At 44.7% G+C, this 23190-nt stretch overlaps 1 protein-coding gene across 2 annotated transcripts in view; it reads right to left on the bottom strand.

Moving 5' to 3' along the window:
- LOC135494802 (A.superbus venom factor 1-like) overlaps window positions 1-23190 on the bottom strand; it is a 190526-nt gene that overhangs the window by 103098 nt on the left and 64238 nt on the right. For both annotated transcript variants that reach the window (XM_064783090.1, XM_064783091.1), the window contains exons 24-26: window positions 10708-10879; window positions 9325-9402; window positions 8926-9115 (exon numbers count right to left, since the gene is read on the bottom strand). In XM_064783090.1, the coding sequence (XP_064639160.1) occupies window positions 8926-9115; window positions 9325-9402; window positions 10708-10879 (440 nt within the window). The remainder of the gene's footprint in view (window positions 1-8925; window positions 9116-9324; window positions 9403-10707; window positions 10880-23190) is intronic.

The raw sequence follows: 23190 nt of genomic DNA, 5'->3' as shown, positions 1-23190 counted from the left end.
CAAAGAGTGGAGTCCTTGTCTTCATGCAGCGTTGGTGGAACTAATAACATGCACATGGACACAAGGTACATAATTATTACAGTGTATTTTGTGAGGTGGGGCCTGGTGCTTTACAATGGTCAAATGAACCGACTGTTGTCTGGACATTGATGAAGTGGATGCAGCCAAATGCCCATTTCCTTAGAAGAAATGGTCATTTTGTTAGTTCATACTTACCTATGGAACACTTTTGCATGTTACTCCATTTGGGCTCAAACACAAGAGTATCCCTTTAATTTTCTAAAGGGAGAACTGAGTTAACAGATCGGCCGCCAGGCGGCGCCCTGACCGATCCCGCGAGATCGCGCCGATCTCATACCGCCATATTCAGTCTTACTCTTGAGCGTTAACAAAGAGTATGTCCCCTTTGTGGGGACGGCGGGAGGGCCGTGTTCCATAGGTAAGTATGAACTAACAAAATGCCCATTTCTTGTAAGGAAATGGGCATTTTGTGTCATTCAAACTTACCTATGGAACACTTTTGCATCGAATCCCAGCAACCTATTGGAGGTGGGAAACGAGGACTTACCTAAGGCTGAGCTGTTGTTCCATCAAGGAGGCACCACCGGCATATTAGCTAAGGAGGACCGCCAGGGGAAAGAAATGGGGAGAACCGGGGGACCGGTATTTTGATCTCGGTATTACAATCGAATTATAGAGAGTAATAGACCCATTCTCCGGAAAGCGCTAGAATTGCGTAATAAAACCATCTTCTTTCCGGCAACAGAGCTTAGAGCAAGTAAGGCATGTTCAAGGGTGTAGAATGAGTTATTGCTAAACAACAATAAGAAATTGCGTCCTTTCTAGTCTACTAGGGGTTGCCTGGATTGTTGAAGATAGGGTATATCAAAAATGGCGCAAGATGCGCGTTTGACTCTTCAATCGGGCTCCCCCCCTCTTTTGATCTAACCAGGATCAAACAATATGCCCCGCAGACACAATCGGGCCGATTGTGTGCATGCCATCTACGAGGGAAGAAACGTCTCGCAGGTAGAAACGAGAGAATGTGGAGTGATTACTCCAACATGCAGCGGAAACGACTTCTTGAAGAGCAACTCCTCGGTAGTTAGCCCAGGTGGTGGCTAGTGCTCTAACTTCGTGCGCTGAGATGTTAGCTAGCGCACGAAGATCAGAGGAAGTCCTCAAGGTGTTGTAGGAAAGATGAATAGTCTCCACAATCCACCTTGAAATAGTGGCGGCCGCTATCTCTCGTTTATTTCCCTCCTTATAGGACAAAAAAAAACGCTCTCTCCCCTGGCGGATACCGGGAGGTTTTGTCCTATTTATGTAGAACTTTAGGGCCCTGACGGGATATAAAGTTCTGTCAGGAAGATCATAAGAGATCGTTCCTGACAGAGAGGGAATAGTAACCGGGGGCCGAGAGGCGGCCGGTCCCTGGTTCTTCGCCAGAAAGCCTGGTATGAAAGCCAGGATAACCTCCCCTCCCTCTCCAGAAGCCAGCTTCTTAAAAGAAAGTGCATGGAGCTCTGATCTCCGTTGGGCGGTAGCCAAGGCTACTAGAAAGACCGTTTTGAGTGTCAGATATTTCATGGATGAAATAGACATGGGTTCGAAAGGATGCCTCATGAGCACCTTAAGGACAACAGAAAGGTCCCATTTAGGGGTGTTGTGAACCGGTCTAGGACGCTCTAATAACATTCCTCTGAAAAGAGGGGTTATTTGGTCCTCCCAACGAAGATCCCAGGTGCTTAAAACACGGAGGGTAGAAGCGATGGCGGACTTGTACCCTTTTATAGCCGTGACAGACAGTTGTCTTTCCGTGAATAATTCAATAAAGAAATCAACTAATCTGTATATAGAGGGAGAGATCGGATTAACTCCGTTCTCCCTGCACCAGGAAGTGAAGGTGGACCACTTTCCTTGATACACATCAAGGGTAGACCCCCTTTGAGGTGCGGACATGCGTTTGACAGCGATGTCCGAAAAGCCTCTCTGGTGGAGATGCAACTGGATAAGTTCCAGGCGTGAAACTTGAAAAATCCAGGATTCTGGTGGTAGCATCTCCCCAGGGGGTGCCACAGGAGGTGCTTCCAAGTAGGAAGACTCCTGGGGTGGTCTATCAGGAGCTCAAGCCAGGCTGGGAACCAGGCCTGATTTGGCCAGCAAGGTGCGATGAGAGTTATTCTCACCGGGTGGCTGGTCAAGATCTTGTTCAGGACTGGTTGGATGAGTGGGAGGGGTGGAAACGCATATGCGTTCAGCCCGACCCAAGAGGCTGTAAGGCTGTCGACTTCCAGGGCCTCTTCGTCCGGAAGTGGAGTCGAGTAATAGATGGGAAGGCGAATGTTCAGCCTGGTGGCGAACAGATCTACCTTCAGAGATTGCCAAAGGCGACAAAGGTCATCTACAATCTCCTGATGGAGTGTCCACTCTGTCTGGACTAGTTTGTCCTGACGGGACAGGGCGTCGGCAAGGATGTTGCGTTTGCCCGGTATGTGTCTGGCACATATCGATACTCCAAGGTCGGCACAAAGATGGTAAAGCTCCCAAGTTAGCTGGCAAAGAATGCCGGACTTTGTGCCTCCCTGTCTCCTGACATATGCTACTACTGTAGAATTGTCGGAGAACAGGGTTACTCTCCGATTCTTCAGGTGAAGGGAAAGAGCCCTCACGGCAAGAAGGACAGCCTTCATTTCCAATATATTTATTGAAAGAATGGTCTCCTCCCTTGTCCATAGACCCCTTATGGACATGTCCCCGTTGTTCAGATGTGCTCCCCACCCTAGTAGAGAAGCATCTGTGAACAGGGACACTTCTGGGGGCGGTGGAGCAAGATCTACACCGCTTTGGAGACGAGTCTCCAACTCCCAGAAGTTCAAGACGTTCTTGAGTAGGTATTGAGGTATCAATACCAACTTGTCTAATGGGTCCCTGTGGGGTTTCCATAGAGACATTAGAAACATCTGGATGGGACGCATATATAGACGGCCAAGAGGGATTTGGTCTGCTGCCGAATTCAGAAGTCCCAAAAGGCTCAAACATCGCCTTGCGGGAGCTCGAGTCCTTCCTCTGAATTCTGCGACGAGATGAATAATTTTCTTTATCCTGTCCAGGGGCAGCATTTTCCCTATGGCCGTAAGGAACCGAACTCCAACGTAAACGAAGTCTTGGGATGGTATGAATTCTGACTTTGTTTCGTTGATAATCCAACCTGCGGAAACTACTTTTTGCTTTAGAACCTGAAGTTGTTGCAGTAGTAGTTCCCGCGATTTGCAACGGAGTAGCCAATCGTCTAGGTAGTGATGGAGCTTGAACCCCATCACGTGAAAGGAAGTGACGAAGGCTGTGACTATCATCGTAAAAATTAGGGGTGCCGATGCCAGACCGAATGGCAGGGCCCTGAATTGATACGTCTTTCCTTCGTAATGGAATCGAAGGAAGTGTTGATAGTCTGGATGGATCGGTACATGTAAGTACGCATCCGTTCAATCCATCGATACCTCCCAATCGTTGGGCTGTATCGCCGTTGCTATAGACCTGGTGGTTTCCATCTTGAAATGAGGAACATTCAAGAAGGTGTTTAACCTGGAAAGGTCTATGATCAGCCTCCATGTCCCTGCTTTCTTGGGAACCAAGAAAACGTGGCTGTAAAAGCCGGGGAGCATGGATTTTGAAGGACCTGGATAGCTTGCTTCTCCAGTAATGTCGCGACCTCTGCTTGGAGGGCAGAGGCCTTGACTGGGTCCTTCGGTGGCTGAACTGGGGTTGGATATATGGTAGTCGGGGGGGGGGGGGGGGGGGGTACGGTTGAAATCTAGCTTCACTCCGTACCTCAACATGTTTGGGACTGGGGACCCCTTTGGGCACCAATCGTCCCAAACGTCTGCAAATTTTTGCAGACGGCCCCCGACTACCGGAGTCGGCTCCTTTTTGCGCCCGGGAGGAGAAATGAGGGGGGAGTCACTTCTTCCGGCCTGCACCCCTTGGACGAAAGGAGTGCTTAGTCGGACCGGATCCACCCTGGTTAGAGGAAGTATTTTTCCTCTTTCCAGTCCGGCGACCCTCCGCTTCCCGTCGGAAGGATCCAGCAGGAGCAGGCTGACTAGACGGGGTAGGCCTAGGCAGGACCTGCCTGGCGTACGGGATTGAACCCGATGCCTGCTGGGGCCTCTCTATCTTTCTAGCGTTAGGTAGAGAGGTCTTGGCCCTCTGTGTCGCAGTGGGGGCATATAATTTGTCCCATACTTTCTGTGCTTGAGCCGCCTTTTGTACAGAATCTGCGAACAGGAAAGGCCGTCCATAGGAGCGGTTCTTAAGGCCCCTTCCTAATGACCTTGAGAGAGCCCAGTGCGGCGTCTCTACGGAGTAGGACGCTATTTGCTGCGGTCTTGGCAGACAGAGCAATAGCGTGCCTAATCGAATGTGACAAGGATGTCACAAGCGATTTTGTGTCATCAGATAGTGACTCATTATCCTTTAGGGATCTGGCTAGGACCAGGTTAGTGTGCTCTGTGTAGGAGAGCACCGCTAACGTGTTTTTGGCCAGACCCTCTTGTGCTCTAAGTTCTCGGTAAGCCGAGGAGGAGGTCACCCTAGGCACAAGTTGGTCCAGCTGTACATCGTCCTTTAATATGGAAGTCGATGCTGCAGCTGGACAGCCGGCCGAGCTGACTCGATAATAGTCAGCGCGGTACTGCCTAACGGGAGGAAGTTGTGCGTGAACAACTTTCCCGGTTTGCACCAAGCTTCCGGTCCGACTGCCGGAAGGACAGGGATGGAAGTACGTTGGTGGGCGCCTTGGGAGTCTCTGATTGTACGCTCCAAAAGTTCAGAGACTGCTACCACCGACGGGGAGGGAGGAAGGAATTCAAGTGCCCGAGTGGCGCGCTGAGAAACCTGTGGATTGGGATCCACTTCCTGTCCCCAAAGTGAAAAGGTTCGTGTTGATAAGGCTGGCAGTTCCGGCGGGGTAGGGCACAGATCCTGCGGGAGGTACGCTCTGATCAAGGATCTGAGTGTCCTCATATCCGACAAGATACTGGCCTCCTCTGGTGACAGCTCCTCCTGATTGGGGGAGCGGTAGCCTGGCTGAGAACTCTCGTTCTCAGAAAATTCCTCTAAAATAGAGGAGTCGGATGGTGGGTATCCGATGGGACCAGGCGCACCAGAGGAACCGGAACCCTGCTCCAGATGGCTGAGTCTATCAGTAAGACCCGCTACCATCTGGATGAGCTGGGACAGTTGCTGTCCCGACTCGGGTTCCGGACCCGACGTGCGGCTTCTCTCAACGACGGGCGGTTGAGGCGAGGGTGAGCGCATAAGCGAACCCTCGAAGCCGTATGTACGGGCGAATGGGTCTTCCGGAAGCGGAAGATGCCCATATTCTGAACCAGAATTCAGATGTCCCCTCTGCGTAGCTCGTTCCATGGGAACGAAGCCTCTGCTACGAGGAGGGGGTGGCACTTCCGGTTGGCTCCACCTGAGAGGTTGGCCAACGTAGGGAGGTGCCTGCATTTCCGGCAGGACGAAGTCCGAAACCGGAAATGCCCGTAACTCCTTCGCCGGTATGGAGCTACCGGTTGCCCTTTTAGAAGGAGGTACGGAGGGCGGAAACGCTGTTACCGAAGACGCATGGCGTTTCGGAGGTGGCGTTATAAAGTCCGTCCCTACTCTACTGTGTCCGTGAGGACTGGGGTTATTTCGCAGTAAAGACTGAGAAAAACCCCCAGTAGAGTCTTCGGTTACTGATAAACGGGAACCCGCGTCAGCAACCGGAACTGCAATCGGCGGACCGGAAGCAGGGTGCTCCCGCGGGTACAAAGGGCTTGTACTCGGGGGAGCGGACGACAGAGGAACCGGAAGGTTCCCTGAGGTCCGGGGTATATTAAACCCTTGAAGACTTACTGGATGTAAGTCTCCCTTGGGACCACAGACATTGATGATGTCTGATCCCGCATCCTTCGCAGCTGCGGCCGGAACCGGAACTCGGCTGACGGAAGGGTGGTGGCGGGAGGTTTGGTAGACCTCCGGGTTATATGCCCGGAAACGGAACCGGAAGAGGGTTTAGGCGTCTTCGCGGCCCGTTTCCCACCACCAGACGCAGTCCTTTGTGGTGAGACAAAGGATGCCGTCGGAGGGGTACGCCATATAAAAAATGGTACCAATGACAATAAAAACACTGGGAACCCCAAGTAGGCCAGAAAGGACGCAATTATTAATGGAAAGGAAAACATGCCTACTTGAATTAAACACTATTGCAATGGATCTGAGTCTTGTTCATTACAATAGAGAGGAGAATAGCCTACGTAAATCTACCCTACCAAGATCAAAATAATGGAGCCGGGTCGAATAAGCTAGCTAAGAAAGGTCTATAATTAAATAGACTGGACAATACTGATGCCAAGATTAGTTTGGCGGTCTACTCCGTAGGTGAATGAACCCAAAAATCGTCTAGACTTGGCTGGTTGAATTTGGTTTTAAATCGAATTCATGGCAGCTTTGAAAAAACGATGTGCTTCGTAGAAGCACAAGAGTAAAGACTGAATATGGCGGCATGAGATCGGCGCGATCTCGCGGGATCGGTCAGGGCGCCGCCTGGCGGCCGAGCTGTTAACTCAGTTCTCCCTTCAGAAAATTAAAGGGATACTCTTGTGTTTGAGCCCAAATGGAGTAACATGCAAAAGAGTTCCATAGGTAAGTTTGAATGACACAAAATGTTTGGGTTGGTCTTTTTTGTATGTGAAGAAAAGAAGATAAAGAGTTGGTTAACAAAATGAACTTTATTGGTGCGGCAGATATTTGATGCCTTGCGGCAGATATTTGTTGCCTTGCGGCAGATATTTGATAACGCTCTCCGGGAATGGAAAGCAGTAAAACGAGTAAGCACACCTTACTCTGATGTGGGAACAACAAGTGCTTTACTGGACTTGAAATGTGCCAACGACTCCTCTTGCAATAACCAATAACAGTTAATCTATAAAAAAAAGAGAAGAGAAATTAACACTGACTGAATAAAAAAGGGTGACATAGACGGGGAAATGTACACCACCGGATACAGTCTGTGCTTGATCAGGCATTTGTCAGATGATATCCTGAACAAGGCATCTATGGAAGCATATCCAAAAAGAAACTTAACCTTCGAAGGGCACACTTTTTTTACTCAGTGAAAAGTCAGTCCTGTGGGCTGTTTTCCAATTCAAAATAAAAGTGTAACCTCTTTAAATTAGTCTCACAGACTGAACCATAACACTCAACAGCCAACCATGCCCACATGATGTGAGCCGAGAGCTGGGCTTAAAGATGAGCGAGTGGTGTACTACATTTTGAAAATTGTCTATCGTCTACGACATGTGACAGAACAGGATCTATTGGACTTAATGATGAGGTACTATCAAATAAGGTGTCCATCAAATGAATCATGAGGGCCTGTTGAGTTATACTCTAAGCCTATATAGGGCTAGGCTATCGTTTTTGGCTTTTTTACAGCCTACAGCACAGCCATGCACAGCGCAGTGTACAGACAGTACAGGATTGCAAGTCAAAAACATGAGCATTGCTGCGTAAGGAAACTGCAGTGGAATTTATACTACGATGTCATAATGTGACTTAATAATTGTTGTCACGGCCAATGACCAGACAGGGAGAAAACAAACGTAAATGGCGAGAACAACTGAGGGACCGTAGCCAAAATGGCCGACGGCGAATTCTCCGGTCGCTAGCGCAGTCCATAAGCAAGCATCAATTTTACCAAATTTGGCTGCAAGCTTGGTCATCAAAGTTACAGAACTGTTAGAAATACATCTAAACAACATATATATGCAGTTAAAAGTGCATAAAAATCCCGATTCAACATCCGGGCGCTACCTTTTTTTCTCCGGGCCCTACCTGTCGTTATTTAGTGCGACCGCCACCAGAGTGTTTATCAAGAGCTTTCGCCGTTTTAAATGCGCGTTTTACGGAGATTAATCAATTATGACATGCATGCGTTATATATCACCGAAATGATAATTGCGTAGGCTATTTGAAACTTGAAAAGTTCAGATATATGAAATTTGAAAAGTTCAGATATAATAATTGATGGGGATCCAACGCAAAGTTACTGCCAAAATGTCGAAATTATTTGGCCTAAAATACCAACCACCACTTCAATAATTTTCTGAAAATTATAAAACTACGGGTACCAAAAGAAAACCTCTGGCTTCAATTGATTAAAAACTATAGGCAAATTTGAAAAGATCCATCACTACTACTTTGATCAAAACATACGCACCCGATGGTCATGAACATCGAAGATACAACTGGAAAAAAATTTGATATTTTACTTACCACATCAACACCGAAAGCGTTGATCTGCAGCCGCCATTTTGATACCTGGCGAATAGTAAACCTCGTCGATAGATGACGTCATTGGGCGGGAATTTGAATCGACGAAAAATATTCTAAGGCACGTTGCGCCCCCTCCTGATCAAAATTTCAAATTTTTTAAAAATTTATAATTATATAACATTTTTATCATAATAATAAAGCATATTGTGACTGATTCTGATGTGCCTAGGCCGAGATAGGCCAATTTCTTCTACGGCGTCTCGCTCGCAGGAAGTAGGTCGAATCACGCTCATTTTTGGTTTCTGATAAGAGTTCACCAAGATCTACAACTACTATAATATGAAGTGTCTGGCTTCAGTCGTTACAAAACGTCGGGGTATAGTTGAACAGATGGACTCACTCACTCACTCACTCACTCACTTACATACACTGAATAGCTATTTAACCAGCTCTGCTGACATTTGGTCAGCTGAGCTAAAAAGGGCTTCAAATCATCCTTGGAGTCCTTACCCTCGTTTTTTCATGGCCAGTGGAACTTAGAAAGGCCTAATTAATTTGATCTGGATCTCATGCGTGCAAAGAACTCGCAAAAAATCTCACCGCTATCGAAATGTGACAAATTCCAAAGATCTTGGTTAGCTTCGTGTCTATAAATGCTATGCGTCAGTGTCAAGGCATATGCAAGGATCGCCTGGCCGTATGGTTTACCAAGCTGGCTCCGGCGGTTATCCTCAAGGTACTGGACTGCCGTGCGCATACGATGGGCGTGGTCACCAGATGACTGATTGATCTGAAATGTTAAAGGATTATAATCAACATTGGGTGACTACATACAGTAACCGCTACTGATTCAACGAAATGAGCAATGTCATTTAACTACAATAAGCTCATTTATTATCAAAGTTATCCTTAGATGGTCCATATGGGTGTCATCATTAAATGGAGATAACACCATCTGGAATATTGGTCAATTTGGATGAGAATTTGAATGACACTCACCACGTCCTTACATGTTGCAATGCATTCCACGATAAATGAACTTAACGTCACATCGTTCATTAGAGTTTGACCTTGGCCCTGTAGTTAGATATTGAGAAAGCTGATACCGGTAGTTAGTTAACGTCATACTAGATAGTGACTTCCAGCACCGTCAAAACCTATCACTTATCCGTATAAAAAATACGAATGGCGCATACGGGTAATTGATACGTACTGTAAGTCGGACATAAAATGAGCTTCAACATCGGTAACTTAAGTTATCCGTGTGCAATTTGTGAACAGCTCGAGATAACTCACGCAATGAAAACGCCTCTAATATCTATAAAAACTTCACGTATTTTAGTACTTCTCAAATCATGATGTAGATGTAGAGATGGAAAGATGATAAAAGTCTCTATTTAGCTGCAAATGCAAGTTAAATTGTTCCATATCATACGTAAAGCGTCCCGCATTGAATATACAATGTAGTTCTTGCATTTTTCCGTATACTTTTGCGGTGCCACTAATTGTCGTTCAATGCTAAACTACACAAACTGATGATGACGCAAAATTGATAGGGGTACGTTATAATTATACGGGCAGGATTCGACAGCGCTAAAAATGTTGGTAACATGTTGGTAAAAAGGTCATGTGTACAAAGTTTCAAGTTCATAGTCCTTTTGGTTAAGAAACGTGCCACTGTTTTTGAAACAGGATACAGACGACGGACGACGGACACTGCGGTATTATATAGACTTCCCTACGGGTGAACGAAAAAGGAAAATTAACCCACTTTTTTCAGGAGTGGATGTGACACATTTGCTCACTGGCCAGTACACCATCACTTTCTTGGTGCTATTATCATTATTATGCCCCGACGCTCCAAAATTGGTGGTCCATCGCACAGATTTCAATTATTAAGAGATTCGGTGATCAGTCGGTTTTTTGTTACCATATTTCTATAGAACATGCTAAACTAGTTACTTTCTAACATGCTTACACTCATAGAAGATTTTTTTATGAGTTTTGGTGTGTAAAGAGCCTGCGATTTTCCCTCAAAATTTTGATTGATATTACATTCATGATTGATCAATTAATGTTAGCGCCACTAAAAGGACCTACACTCATGACACTTATGCAGTAGGTATAAGTACATGTGCGATTTATCTATCCTTGAGTATGAAACTTCACCCAATGTGCTTCCCTTCACCATGAGGTAAACATGGGTGCCAGTACTGATTTGAAGTGAAGCCCTGTGATGGGCAAGTCTCCCATTCAGGGAGGGCAATGCTTCTTGAACTCTTATTGCTGCGGAATCCAGGATAAACGAAAGCCATGTAAGCGTTGGGTTCGGGCTATAACCGATCGAGGAGACTCAAAAGTCATCCCTATTCTTTTACTTACCAACGTATATGGGTACCTGATATGGTATTTTTCGAAGAATCTCCCGCTTTCACTCTCCCAAGCGTTTTTGAAGAGCCAGTTGACGGCTTCCTCCACGTGCTTAGGGAGCATTTCCCCCATGCTTCTAATGCTGGCGGCTTGGCAGAACACTTTGGCAACAAAAGCGGTCAACCTGGATTTAAGGGATAAAATGGAGAATCCGTGATAAATTAATCTAAATGTACTCTTTGCTGCCTACCCCTACCCCCCTGAGAAAAGTTGAGCTTGACATTATTTTCCTTTTATATCTGATAAACTAATGGTTGATTTAAAAAAATCTACACTTTTAATGGGCAGAATCTTTCAAATAAAGAGTCTGGTCATGGTAAGTTTCCTTTCACCTCACAGCTCTCTCGGGCAATTTGCTAAAAGCCATGATAAAGCTCAGGCATTTTAATCAAGATACAATCTGAGCATATCACAACATATCAACTATCGTCCCTAAAAGTTTCAGTGCTCTCTACCAAGCGGTATGCAGGAGTTTTCCTGAAACGATTCTTTGTCAAAATTTGGCCCAAATTAGCAATAAACATGCAAATTACGTAATCAATGATAAAAAGGATATTGCGATTTTGTGTCAAATTTCATTGAAAGACTGCTATCCGTTTGGGTTCCAAGTCGGGATTTAAAAGAAGATAAACGGCACTCGCTCCAAGGAAAACATCATGGCCGCTTTCTTCTTCGGCAGATCTCTGGTGTCTCGTCGAACAGTATCGACAGGTGGCTGGGTTGACATTTGTAGGAATGAATTATTCCTATCTCGTCACCAGGAGCGCAAATGAGCAGAATGCCAAGCAACAAACTTTCATTAGACATCCCGGTCACCGTAGAAATAGCGAGGAATGTTCCCTCTATCGGAATATGCCGACACTAAATCAGAAGCCATGTTTTATTCAATGTACGCGAACCGAATTTCATTTCCAATTTTACATATGGATAACAAAATAGTTGGCAGTCGAATGCAAGTGATAAATGAACTATTCATAGCGTAACATCTATAGATTAACTAGATATTCATGCTTTGGGCTTCACTGCCCTAGTGTCAGTGTTGAAAGTGATTCGTGCCCACCTGTGGTGTACCACATGCAGTACGCTAGTACTCAGTCCAAGTAGCTTGTAAATAAAACGGCCAGGGGCCATTGTGCTCACCGTATAGATATTTGGTGCTTTGGAATTCATCCAGATTAAGAAACATTGTACATGTATAGTATATAGGTCAAACCAAAGTCGGTATGACATGTGATGTATCGTTGCTTGGAGTAAGTACCATAAGAATATCATCAAAAACAAGTCACTGATAAACGAGACAAGCCCTTCGGCGATAATGGCTCACTGTGAGAAATGATTGCTATAATGTTGTCAACAGGGACTGGACCAATTGGTTCACTTACTGAATCCAAGATGGCAGACCACCAGACTAAAATGCGAGTACTAATTGAAGAGGTTAGAAGTATAATCAGGCTAAGGCACATTTTAAACCCTATATTTGGAGAAAAATGCAAAAATATGAAAAAAATCTTCACATTCCCTGGAAACACGCAAGTGATGATTTCTAGATATCGCTGAATCATTAAGAGGCACAGATTATAAGCGCGCAGCAGAAAAGAAAGCGCTACTATGGTTAACGTGCATACGACGTCATCCAATGTAAACAATGTTTCTCAAGTCCATGGATTCGTTTCAAATGGCTTAAATTTGACTTAAAATGGCCGCCAGAAGAGATAAACGCGCGAAAGTAGCAACTCGACTATTCTGAGCTCCGAGAGAGAACCACACGATTATTCTCACTGTTTTTTAATCAAACTTCAATTTCTGGGGGTTTAACCCCCGACATATGTGTTTTGATTTTTGATACTTTAGTAACAGTATCCAAAAGATGCTTAAAATGGATATAATCCCGAAATAATGAAGCAAAAGACGGGCAGGCGTTCGAGAAAAAAAAAATTTATTTTGAGATTTCAATAAACCTTTTGAACGAATTCCACACGGGCCGTGGTGGGATCCGAAGACACCTTAAGGAGAAATGTATGTTTTTATGGGGTACCATTGGTTTTGCAGATCTTCTGGTTTTTTCTAAAGAATAATCAATATTCGCTAGCAGGCTTTTTATGCTCCCAGACATGAAGAGGGTTCTATGTTCCTCAGGTTCTTTGTTCATCAGTCTGGTGTTCCTCAAGAGTCAAGTGTCTTCCAGTCTCTTGGCCTGCAAAAACCCTTTCCAACCAATTTTTTATGCATTAACCATCGGCAACATGTTGGTGGGGAAAAACCTGATCCCTGACCCCTTGAATTGGTTGCCCAGGTACGACCATGGCTCTCCATGGCGACAGTTGCGCGAGTTCAATAGAGCTTGCACTTTACATTATAATCTGCCAGAGTCCCAGACTACGATAGTCTGGACACCTTTCGGGGGGGGGGGACATTTTCCATTTCTTTGCCGGCTATTATGACGATGGAGTTGAGTTACTGCTAATGCGATACACGGAGAAAACTGTCTATCAAAACAAAACATTGGCGGAAGGAACTATAGCAGGGTCCCAACCAGGGGGTTTGGGGGGTTTCCCCCCAACCTAAAGGCGCTGCGCGCTTACTAGGGCACTGCACTGATAATATTATTGATTTATGTCAAGAAAATATAATTTTGATAACTTTGAAACCTGGTGGACGCTGGTGGACGCTGTTTAGGATATCCGGCCTATACGTATACGTTGACTTCAGAATTCACCGGCCATCCGCATCAGGCTGCAAGTGCAACTCTGTCAGTCAGTGTCACCCAAACCAGGTCATACCAATGCTGCCAGCGATTCACAGACAACTAATTGACACTTCGATGAGTATTTCCATCACCTCGACATCTGAAAACTTACTGATTTTGTACGGAAAGCAAGCAGTGAACGCTGTAAACATTAATGGATGACGGGAATTACGGTGATTACCTCGTTCCGAATGCTCACCATAAGCTTAGTTGCATACAGTCATACACCTGCAATACTTCATCGATCCCAGGTTGATTATCGGCTAATGTAGCATATCATTATCACACCCCCGGATCAAACCTTACTAATCAAACCTGAAACTATCGAACTGGCACGATATTCGTTCTTTTCTTTAAATATTTGTCGATGGAATCAAATGGAATCAAATGGAATAAATTGTTTGTGGCCGATTTGCACTACTCACACGCGTCCAAAAAATCAACATTTTGCGAATGTACTCGATTTGTTCGAACATAGTAAGCTCGTCCCCTTGTACGAATGTACGTACATATGACCATAATAAATCAATATGAATAACACCCTAGAAAAGGGGCGTGGCAAAATTACATGGAAAAACGAAAAAAACAGATATATACGATGGTTTGTTGTCCAAAATCACTTCACGAGACACACCTATGATGCCAAACACAGCCAATGATGCCGATTGCGCCCGAATCGGTCAGCCCTTATGGACAAACGAGGTTATCGCAAAATGAGGTTAAAAAACCCATGCAACTTTAATGGTCACTATAGACAATGAGCCAATATTGCACTTTTTACCTATTTTAGTTTTGGCCTCCTGGTGGCCGAGTTAAGTACCAGATCAGATCGAAATTCGGTGTCCGAGGTTACATGACGTAGGGAGTCATGTGTATCAAATTTCAAGTTCATAGCTTTACTGGTTAAGAAACGTGTCATAGTTTACACTATAACGGCCAATTTACTCCATATGACCTCTGTGACCTTGAAAAGTACGTCAAATTGAAAACCCGTAAGAAATGTGATGTTGTTTTCTTCCTAAGAGTACCTACCATAAAAATCTTATCAAAAACAAGTCACTTATAAGCGAGATATCACACTTTTTAGATTTCCACTTTTGGCCCCCTGATGGCAAAGTTGAGAATCAGATCAAACTGAAATTCAGCACCAGAGGTTATGTGATATAGGGGGTTATATGTACCAATTTTCAAGTTCAAAGCTTTAGTGGTTAAGAAACATACCATAGTTTACACTCTAACGGCCAATTTACGCCATATGACCTCTGTGACCTTGAATAGTAGGTCAAATTAAAAACCCGTATTATATAAGATGTATATTTGCTATGAGTACCTACAACAAAAGTTTCATCGAAAACAAGTCACTAATAAGCGAGATATCACACTTTTTAGATATCGACATTTGGCCCCCTGGTGGCCAAGTTGAGAATCACATCGGACCGAAATTCAGTGTCAGAGGTCAACTGACCTAGGGGGTGCTGTGTACAAAGTTTCAAGTTCATAGCCCTAGCGGTTAAGAAACGTGCCACTGTTTCTGAAACAGGATACGACGGACGACGACGACGACGACGACGACGCCGCCGCCGCCGCCGCCAACGGACACAGCGCTATCGTATAGACTCCCCTTACGGTGAGCCAAAGAGGGATACCCTAAACTAAGAGCCAAGAGCCAAGGGCAACAATCACCTTTTTTTACAGGACAGAAAGGCGTACGTAATTTTCTATCACTGCGCCATCCACACGGTCCAACTGTCATGTGATCTTTGAGATTTCGCGGGAAATGAAACTGTAAACAAACGCACGTGCGCAGTTCGACTATGGTTTTTCCCGGTGATTTGAAAAGGGATTCTTAAAGGTAGGAACTTGGGTGAAATTGATGTAGTCATTTAACAAATAATATATGCAGTTAGGGGCTTAAACCTTTAAAGGGGCTCTATAGGCAGCAGCTAGGCAGGCAAGATGAAGTTACACAATGTCGCCAATAGGGGTCTCTCCCATCTCACAGTACATCAAAACTATTCACGCCTGTACGGGGAATATATTAACTGCAAATCAAACATGACCCAGTGCCCATAGCGTCACCTGAATAGGGCCAATTTAACTCCCCTGCTCCTGCCTTTAGTCCCCCTTTAAGCATCCTCTTGCAAACAGAGCCTACAACACGGCTTCTCCTAACGTACATGTATATTTATCAGGTAAAATGGCCTGATATTCAATGTCAGGATGCCCTTTAAGGGGAAGGGGACTGTGTTTAGGCCTACTGTGTGTTTAGGGGTCATACGCATACATCCATACATACAGCTGGCATCCCCATCCGGATCCATTTTTGACGGCCCGAATGACAAACACGTGTGACGGTACAGAGTGTATGAAGTGCAGGCACAATGTACACCGTATTGTACAGACGGCATAACGACAGTGCGATAAAAAATCCAGGCTACAGACAACCCTTATCCAGGCCAGCTATTCATACGAAAAAAAACACACGAAAAAACACATTTTGCGCTGAAAATATGGATCGGAGACATATCTGATTGGCTTCAAGGGTAAAATCTACATGCACATATGAAAAATTAGGAGATTCCATGAAGCGGTTAAAGACTGAGGAGGTAGATATAAAGTTCTAGTATTAATACATGTAGATAAGAAGAAGAAATATTTTTAGTGGAAACAGTCTATTAAATGGATTGGGATTTATTATTTCTGGGATTGGGCATATGTCTACCAACACCAATACCGGTACTGCCCCTATCAAATGATCTGCGACCCACGGTCAAAGTGGAACAAAAGTTCATCACCACGGCTCTTACAGTCCATAAGGTCGACTCCCGGTACAAAATAAGATAAAACTCCATGACAATGGTCGTAATCACTAAGAATTTCTAGGCCCGGTGCACATTGATAGATAGCGCTAATTACCCCAGCAGTAAAATAGGCCTAGATAGTGACCCGGGTCGCTACGTAGCGCCCCGGGACAGATTGTTTGGAGATAGGTTTGTCCCGGGGCGCTACGTAGCGGCCCGGGACAGATTGTTTGGAGACAGCATTGTCCCGGGGCGCTACGTAGCGGCCCGGGAAGGGTTGGATGGAGTTGGCGTTATACCGGGCCGCTCCGTGATAGGTTGTCGGGAGATTGCGTTGTACCGGGGCGCTACGTAGCGGCCCGGGTAGGGTTGGATGAAGTTTGCATTATACCGGGCTGGTCCGTGATATGTTGTTAGGAGGTTGCGTTATACCGGGTCACCCGGGTAGGGTTGAGTGGAGATTGTGGTATACCCGGGACGGTTTGTTCGACAACGATGCTACCTGTGGTTGGAATAATTTTATTAATGATCACCTTGGTTTCTTTTGATGATTAGTTAGCCTAAGACCGCAGTGGGGTCTCTAAAATGCGCAACCGGTTTCACGACAAATCATCCGAATTCCGTAAATATGATATCAAATCGCATGCAGACACAAGCTAGACTTCAGACATACATAATTCTGTAGCCTGGATAAAAGATACAATGTACATGTGCATGTAGTACATATATACATGTATTGGCCTGGCAAAGTCATGAAGTATAGGCCTTGCTTCAGAGATGTTATGGACATATTAGGTCATTGTCATATGTTCTTTCCTCCGTCTGGATTCTCTCTTGGGATGAGGCACTGCTCTTGATAGGTCTACTACATGCCATCTCAACCAGGATAGGTTTTACCAGGCCTACCCCCTCAGAGGAGACTATCTATGCAACTGCAATGACGAACAGGGACATCTTCTAGAAGGATTCTCCTTTGGGTTGGGGCACTCCGCCCTTGATAGGCCTACTGCATGCCATGTCATCCACGGTGTGGGTTCTACCAGGCCTGCCCCCATAGAGGAGACTATCTATGCAACTGCAATGACGAACATGGACATCTTCTAGAAGGATTCTCCTTTGGCCTGCCCCCTCAGAGGAGACTATCCCTGTAACTGTAATATCGACCAGGGACATCTTCTACAAGGATTCTCCTTTGGGTTGGGGCACTCCGCCCTTGATAGGCCTACGTCTGTTACGGATCAACTCTGAAACAGTTTCAACTCTGAAAGACACCAACTCAACTTTGAAACTGCATCTCTGAAAGTATGAAAGCCTATGACCGCAGTGGGTTCTCTAAAATGCGCTACCGGTTTCACGACAAATCAACCGAATTTCGTAAATATGATATCAAATCGCATGCAGACACAAGCTAGACTTCAGACAAACATAATTCTGAAGCCTGGATAAAAGATACAATGTACAATCATGTTCAAAAGTTTATGGACACCAGTTTTTGCACATTTTCTCAAAAACGGCTAATCCTATTGAACCGAAATTTTCACCAATGGTGGAGAATCTTCTTGGCTATCGAATGACGTGATAGTTGATATCAGGACCAATTGCATAACAAAGTTATTACATCATTTTGAGAGGCATCTTTTTTTACCTTTTTGTTAATCAATTTTTCAAAACCAAATTTACCCTACATTATATCTTGCACATTGCTAAGACTTTCTGTGAAAAAAATTGGATAAATCTCATTTCGGTTTTGAGATATATCGAAATATCAAAATTTTGATATTTTGATATTTTGATATTTTGATAATTTGATATTTTTGGGTTTTTTGCAACTGTATCATTGAGAAGTCATACCCAAATAATGAATGGCACCAATTTAGCACAGCTAGCAACAAATATTGCTGAGAAAAGGTGGATACTTGGTAGTATGAAAATGTTCATATTATAATTTCAAGATGTTCCTTTAGTTGAAAATCAGAAAAAAATCACCATTCATTCAGGGGACATGGGTACTACTAGGATATATCGAAAAATCAGAAAAATCTCAAAATTTTCAGAATATGGATAAATAAAAATTTTGATATTTTGATATATCATGAAAAGTAAATGATATTTTCAAATACTTTCTTCACAGAAAGTCTTAGCATTGTTATCTGTATGATGCAAGATTTATACTTCGATTTAAAAAATCCATCAACCAAAAAGTGAAAAATAGATGCCCCTCAAAAGTATGTAATAACTTTGTTATGCAATTGGTCCTGATATCAACTATGATATCATTCGATAGCCAAGAAGATTCTCCAACATTGGTGAAAATTTGGGTAAAAAAGGATTAGCCGTTTTTGAGAAAATGTGCAAAATCTGGTGTCCATAAACTTTTGACCATGAGTGCACATGTGCATGTAGTACAAATATATTGGCCTGGCAAAGTCATGAAAAAATAGGCCTCGTTTCAGAGATGTTATGGACATATTTATTAGGTCCTTGTCATCTGTTCATTCTTCCGTTCGTTTCATATTTTCTTATTGATTTTGAAACCTTTCGTCCTTATATGTTAATGTTTTTGGAACAAAGAGATTGATACCCTGTTCACGGATGTGTAACAGCGCATTACTCCATGACTTGTGTAGGCCTACTACTGTACGTGCATGCGTGTGTGCACATACAGACTGTTGATGTACACACACGCTGTGTATGCCCTATTCCAAATTGACTCCTTCCCGCGCTCGTCACCAAGGCAACCCCAATTAGACATAAGGAAGTCCAGGCTTCATTCGTAGATGTTCTTATCAAAATTGCCGAGCACTACCGAAGTTGGATGGGATATAGCAATGCAGCAGGCGGGTGGGAGAGGGGGGGGGGACTCTTATAAATAGGCTAGGCCTAGAGATAGGTTGTGTCGTGACATGTCCTCGGCGACTGTTGTCTCATCTTTAGGCCTACTCTTGGAATAAGACCCCAGCTGGGTGAAACACGAGGCCTACACCCCCTGCCTTATGAAGTATATAGGCCTAAATGTTGTGACAATCCTCACTGTTAATTGTCTCATCTCTCCGAACTATGGGTTGTGACGTGTCTCCAGCGACTATCCTGATAGGCTAGGCTACTAGAGGACACCAAATTTGGTCCTGCCTAATATTATTAACATCATTATCCGCATCATCATCATCTTCCGGTAGGCCTAAATGGTAGGGCGCAGTTTGCGCGTTATTAACCATGAAGTAGTTGCTCATTACGCAGACGGTGCACAGACGTTTATAAAATCTTGGTCGGTGCGATTAAAACGATAAAATATGGTGGTTAAAATAGTTGTGGTCTACGCGGAGCTGGAGGCTAGGGGTCTTGGCAGATGTTGTCGCTTCTGGGAGGGTGTTCCAGCTTCTGATCGTTCTGTGGAAGAAGGATGATGCCTCTTGCTGGGTGGTATCTGTCCAGGCCTCGGGTCCTCGGGTCGCCCATGGTGATGGAGTCTGGGGCGACGAAGTCCACGAGGCTGTGCCGGATATTGTAAAGCACTGTAGTGATGCCTTCCTTCTCCTCTCTTTGAGTGTATCCCACTGTAGGGTTTGGAGTTGGCGGGTGACAGATCCTGGTCTTCGGTCTCTGTATTCATTGGTGACAAAAAAAATCGCGCTGCTCTTCGTTGAATTCGCTCCAGTAGGTCGGTTGTGACTGCCCTTTTTACGACTATCTGCATCTTAGTAAGGACACCTTGGTCTTGCCTATGTAGGACACTGTCAGCAGCACAGCAGCAGTATGTTGTTCTTTGCGATCTGTCTCATCTTGGTAGGCCTAGCCCCCCCCCCCCCCCCACAGGACACATTGGTTCTGTCTATGATATCATAGGTTGTGACATGCCCTTTGCGACTATCTGTCTCATCTTGGTAGGCCTAGCCCCCCCCCCCCCCTCCCCACAGGACACATTGGTCCTGTCTATGGATATTATAGGTTGTGACTGTCCTTTGCGACTATCTGTCTCATCTTGGTACGCCTAGCCCCCCCCCCCCCCCCACAGGACACATTGGTTCTGTCTATGATATTATAGGTTGTGGCTGCCCTTTGCGACTATCTGTCTCATCTTGGTACAGCATGACACATTGGTCCTGTCTATGGATATTATAGGTTGTGGCTGCCCTTTGCGACTATCTGTCTCATCTTGGTAGGCCTACCCCCTCCCACAGGACACATTGGTTCTGGCTGTGATATTAAAGGTTGTGACATGCCCTAGCTTTGCGACTACTGTGTCATCGTGGTGCAACAGGACACCTTGGTTCTGTCTATGATATTATATGTCCTTTGCGAGTCTGTGGTCTCATCTTAGTATATAGAACACGACACCTTGCCCTGCCTTTTATCAAGGGTTTACATGTCCTTTGCGACTATCTGTTTCATTTTGGTACAATAGGACACCAATCTTTCATACCACATTATGTATGAGCATGACATTTTTGAATGACGAATCATCTTCACAACGAATAACAAGTAGGGCCTTAAATGTCATTTATTTGTCTTTCATTTGGTGAAAACTTAATCTTATCACAGTCATACAAAGTTATGTTATAAGCAGAACACTAAAATGCTATTTTCAGAAGATTTTGTATCTGGGCTGAAGCATAAAAGAGGTGCAAACAATCATCAGTATTTCTACAGAAAAACTCCATTAAAGTCATCTTTTATACACTACAGTGCATGCCTAAACCTGTCCAAGATGGTAGCCCAAAAGGGCAAAAGAGCATATAAAAATACACGCTGCTTGGTTCAAGGCAAGCTGGTTCCAACAAACACAATAATTAGGCCTATATCCAATCTTAATTACTACAACACAATCGCGTGGCATACACATGGGTGAATTCAGGCCTTTTATGTAATCCCCACGCGTTTATTAAGCGGTCGGGGTGAGGAACTGGGTTGCTTATTGGGGGTCGTGTGTTGGCGTCCTGTGCTATAGGCCTACCTGGCTATAGGGTATAGGCCTACATGGGCCCCTACTGAACATTATTTCGTCTCTCCTCATAGGCCTATGCTTCATGATATATCTGTAACAGCCCCATGGGCATTAACAAGATGAAATAAATTGAATTGTACTATGCTTTACTATAAGAAAACACTTGGTGTTTAATATCTCTGTGAGATACAAAATAATAAACCAAATAATAAACCAAATTGATAATAATCCCGGTACTGTATCTGATTCATTTAGCCAGAGTCATTCTAAACAGTTGTTTAGAATGACTCTGATTTAGCCCTGTGGATCCGGTGTAAAAGTAAAAAGTGTCCCCCCTGGAAAAAGTGTCCGGCCCTATTGTATTCTGCAATATGGTTCTATAGAGACCCTGACCGTCGCACCGACCAAGATTTTATAAACGTCTGTGCACCGTCTGCGTAATGAGCAACTACTTCATGGTTAATAACGCGCAAACTGCGCCCTACCATTTAGGCCTACCGAAAGATGATGATGATGATGATGCGGATAATGATGTTAATAATATTAGGCAGGACCAAATTTGGTGTCCTCTAGTAGCCTAGCCTATCAAGATAGTCGCTGGAGACAAGTCACAACCCATAGTTCGGAGAGATGAGACAATTAACAGTGAGGATTGTCACAACCTTTAGGCCTATATACTTCATAAGGCAGGGGGTGTAGGCCTAGTGTTTCACCCAGCTGGTGTCTTATTCCAAGAGTAGGCCTAAAGATGAGACAACAGTCGCCGAGGACATGTCACGACACAACCTATCTCTAGGCCTAGCCTATTTATAAGAGCCCCCCCCCCCCCCCTCTCCCACCCGCCTGCTGCATTGCTATATCCCATCCAACTTCGGTAGTGCTCGGCAATTTTGATAAGAACATCTACGAATGAAGCCTGGACTTCCTTATGTCTAATTGGGGTTACCTTGGTGACGAGCGCGGGAAGGAGTCAATTTGGAATAGGGCATACACAGCGTGTGTGTACATCAACAGACTGTATGTGCACACACGCATGCACGTACAGTAGTAGGCCTACACAGGTCATGGAGTAGTGCGCTGTTACACATCCGTGAACAGGGTATCAATCTCTTTGTTCCAAAAACATTAACATATAAGGACAAAAGGTTTCAAAATCAATAAGAAAATATGAAACGGACGGAAGAAAGAACAGATGACAAGGACCTAATAAATATGTCCATAACATCTCTGAAACGAGGCCTATTACTTCATGACTTTGCCAGGCCAATATATTTGTACTACATGCACATGTACATTGTATCTTTTATCTTATCCAGGCTTCAGAATTATGTTTATCTGAAGTCTAGCTTGTGTCTGCATGCGATCTGATATCATATTTACGAAATTCGGTTGATTTGTCGTGAAACCGGTAGCGCATTTTAGAGAACCCACTGCGGTCATAGGCTTTCATACTTTCAGAGATGCAGTTTCAAAGTTGAGTTGGTGTCTTTCAGAGTTGAAACTGTTTCAGAGTTGATCCGTAACAGACGTAGGCCTATCAAGGGCGGAGTGCCCCAACCCAAAGGAGAATCCTTGTAGAAGATGTCCCTGGTCGATATTACAGTTACAGGGGTAGTCTCCTCTGAGGGGGCAGGCCAAAGGAGAATCCTTCTAGAAGATGTCCATGTTCGTCATTGCAGTTGCATAGATAGTCTCCTCTATGGGGGCAGGCCTGGTAGAACCCACACCGTGGATGACATGGCATGCAGTAGGCCTATCAAGGGCGGAGTGCCCCAACCCAAAGGAGAATCCTTCTAGAAGATGTCCCTGTTCGTCATTGCAGTTGCATAGATAGTCTCCTCTGAGGGGGTAGGCCTGGTAAAACCTATCCTGGTTGAGATGGCATGTAGTAGACCTATCAAGAGCAGTGCCTCATCCCAAGAGAGAATCCAGACGGAGGAAAGAAC

Source organism: Lineus longissimus, chromosome 10, assembly GCF_910592395.1.
Source record: "Lineus longissimus chromosome 10, tnLinLong1.2, whole genome shotgun sequence".
Classification (NCBI taxonomy): domain Eukaryota; kingdom Metazoa; phylum Nemertea; class Pilidiophora; order Heteronemertea; family Lineidae; genus Lineus; species Lineus longissimus.
The sequence above is the reverse complement of the archived record's forward strand: the minus strand, read 5'-3'. Positions and strand labels throughout refer to the sequence as shown.